Raw genomic sequence first — 3,205 nt, forward strand, 5'->3', positions numbered from 1 at the left:
GTCAAAAAGTCACAACTTCTTGGGAGGGGGTTGCAGTAAAGTTACCCCAAAGGGGGGGGGGGGGGCAGTGTCCAAATTTAAGTCCTATTTGGGGATCAGGCAGGTGTCTCGCTCCGCATCCGTCTATCCTTCAGGTGCTTTCCTACATCGAGGTCCCGACGTGCGCCCTGGTCCCCCGGCTGTCCCGATCCTGAGCAAAACGCCGCCACGCGTGGGGAAAAACCAAACAAACCCCGAGGACGATTTTCAGGCCGTCCCCGCGGGAGGAGGAGGCTCCTCCGTGTCCATCTCCGCGGGCTCCTGTGGATCGGGCGCCCGGCGCTTGGCGGCGCGCAAGAGGCTCTGGCGCAGCACCGGGTAAAGGCGCTGGCAGCCGTCGAGCCCCAGGCGGAGCGCTTGAGCCCAGCTGTCGCCTGCCCGCCGTCGCCGCTGCCCAGCAGGCCGGCCACTTGGTTGAGGGAAGGCAGGAGCGCCACGGTGAGACGGGCGGCGGCGGCGCGCTCCTCGGGCTCGGTGGGTTGCAGCCGCCACTCGCCCCCGACGACGGGCCGGCCGCCCGGCTGAGCGCGCAAGCCGCCACCAGGTCGTAGAGCTCGATGCCGGCGTCGGCCAGCGCCAGCCCGGCGGCGCACAGGGCGGCGGCCAAGGCAGAGCCGCCGTCTTGCAGGAGCAGCGCGCTCACCTCCAGCTGCGCCCGCGGGTAGCGCGCCAGGCGCACGGCCGGTTCCAGCGCTTCCTGCAGCGCCAAAGCCAACTCGGGTTCCTTCTCGCCCGGCCGGCTGCGGGCGCCGCGGCCGGAGAAAGGCGCCCGGCGGAACTCGCACACCAGCCGGCCCCGCTGCTCGGCCGGGGAGCGCCGATCCCGCCGCCGCCGCCGCCGCCACCGGCTTCGCGCGGCCCGGCGACGGAGCAAAGCACCTTGGTCCCTCCGTCCAGCTCCACGTAGGCCGAGCCTTTGGCTTGGCTCAGCAGCCCCACGCGGGCGAAGAGCGGCTGCAGCGCCGACGGGTCCCGGCTGCCTTCGCCCGCCTCGCCCGCCTTCGGGTCGGCGGGCACGAACAGCAGCGGCGACTGGGACTCTTCCGGGCCCGGCACACGCCGGTGATCCAGCGGCATGGCCCCAGGTTTGGCGCGCCTGGCTCCGGAAGGGGAAGGGCGGCGGAGGAAGGCGGCCACAAAACTTTCCCCGGGAGCTCCCCCTGCCGGCTTCGGCTCTCCAAGGCGGCCGCTGCTGCTGCTGCTGCTGCTGCTGCTGCTGCTTCTCGGAGGTGGTTTCCGGGGGCCCGGCTGGAGCGCTTTGGCCTGCCTGCTTGCATTGCAGGGGCCGCTCCGTTTGCGGGGACCGTCCGTGGAGATGAATAGGCCATGGTTGTCCCAAAGGTGCTCTTTCTTTAAATAATATTTTTATTAAACAATTTCCCTCATTTTATAACACCATTTTCATTCTTTGCAACTGTTCGGTATCTCTCTCTCTCTGTGTGTGTCTGTATCTATCTATATCTAGTTTACATACATTTTAATTATACACACACACACACACACACACACACATTTTAATTGTTTTCTTAAGTTTTCGCAGGTATTTATATATATGGTATTCAGCTTTGTTCGGGTATTTTCCCACGTCATTATAGTTGTGCTTTTAAAGTTTTGTAGCAACGTTTCGGCAGAATCTCATCTGCCATCATCAGGCTTCTTTCTGTATTGGGTTCATACAGAAGCTACAACTTTTAAAGCTACAACTATAATGACGTGGGAAAATACCCAAACAAAGCTGAATACCAGACATTTTAATTATATATACATATACACGTGTGTGTACATATGTATATACACACACACACACACACACTTCATCAAACCAAAGATGCTTTTGCAAGAGGCAGCTGGACTTTCTGGTTTTTCTTTGAAGACCTTTTGCTTCTCGTCCAGGAAGCTTCTTCAACTCTGACTGGATGGTGGGGAATGGAAGGACAGCTGGCAATTTGCATTCTCTCTCTAAAAGGATGCAAATGACCTAAGGCAGGGGTCCCCAACCACCGGTCCGTGGACCGGTACCGGTCCGTGGAACAAATCCTACCAGGCCGCTGGTTTGCTGGGCGCCGCCATCTTGTTTTGATGAAAAAGTGCTTCCGGTGAGCTTTTCCGGGTAGAAAGCTCACCGGAAGCACTTTTTCATCAAAACAAGATGGCGGCACCCAGCTGATGTCGGTACCGGACCACGGCATAAAAAAGGTTGGGGACCACTGACCTAAGGAATATAAATCCTTCCATTCCCCACCATCCAGCCAGAGCTGAAGTCCAGTTGCCTCTTGAAAAAACACCTTTGGGACAACCATGACTTGGAGTCTTCCAAAAAAAAAAACAACCCCAATAAGTTACACAGAGTAACTTCAGAGTGACTTTAGGTAGCCAGTAGTGAGTTTAATGGTGCACTGGATGAGTAGGTGTCTGTCTGAGAGCAGAAAAACTCTACCCCCAACTTTGCTGGAGTGGTGAATTTAGAAATCATGCAGGCTGCTTATTTCAAAAGCAGGGAAATTAATTCACAGTGAAAAAAACTCATGATATTCTGTTCATTATAAAATTTGCCTATTGCCCACAATAGCAATAGTTTTATTAGTCTCATTTTATTACTCTACAAATGATGGGCAAGCTTTCAAGAACTGTCCCTCAAGCTGAATGCCAGCACTAAAATGGTGCGGGTCACTTCCTTTTCCTTTTAAGTGCTTCTCCTGTAAATTACATGCAGCTGTGAACTAACTAGGACCCAGGAGGACAGCATGCAAATATTTCGCACTGATGTCGTTGCCTAGTTTGGTAATAAAATGTCTGCAAGAGAACTATCAAACTCGAGAGCACCAGGGACCCCACAGTGTTTTCACTGCTTGTTATCTGCCGATATTTTTGAAATGGCCAATATAACCATACAAGGGCCATTCATTTAGAAATGCAAAAAAAACCCGAACAAGGATAGTTGCCCTACTTCTAATAGTACTGGTTTTCCTGGCCTCAATTTAAGGTCGCAACTTCTACCGTTTCTTAACCGCCCGATGCTATGCAGCTACAAGATGGAGGTAAAAATTAAGGCGAGTGGACTTTATGATCAGTCCTTCTCCAGAGCTAAGCAGGATCAACCAAGCTTAGTGCTTACATGGGAGAATTCGAACCTCTGCACGCAACGCGCCATAAAATGACACACTTG

The 3,205-nt window shown here is 54.4% G+C and overlaps 1 protein-coding gene across 1 annotated transcript; it reads right to left on the reverse strand.

The window, feature by feature from the left end:
* Nucleotides 1-113: 113 nt before the first annotated feature.
* On the reverse strand, nucleotides 114-1,238 carry EXOSC6 (exosome component 6). Its single transcript, XM_026675937.2, is given in 4 exon segments — nucleotides 114-416; nucleotides 419-533; nucleotides 536-861; nucleotides 864-1,238. Coding segments are annotated over 4 exon segments (864 nt in total). The 5' UTR covers nucleotides 1,117-1,238; the 3' UTR covers nucleotides 114-246.
* Between the last annotated feature and the right edge of the window lie 1,967 nt (nucleotides 1,239-3,205).

This window comes from Notechis scutatus, chromosome 9 (genome assembly GCF_049901735.1).
Source record: "Notechis scutatus isolate UNSWTSFEM ecotype Mainland chromosome 9, rNotScu1.2, whole genome shotgun sequence".
NCBI classification, from domain to species: Eukaryota; Metazoa; Chordata; class Lepidosauria; order Squamata; family Elapidae; genus Notechis; species Notechis scutatus.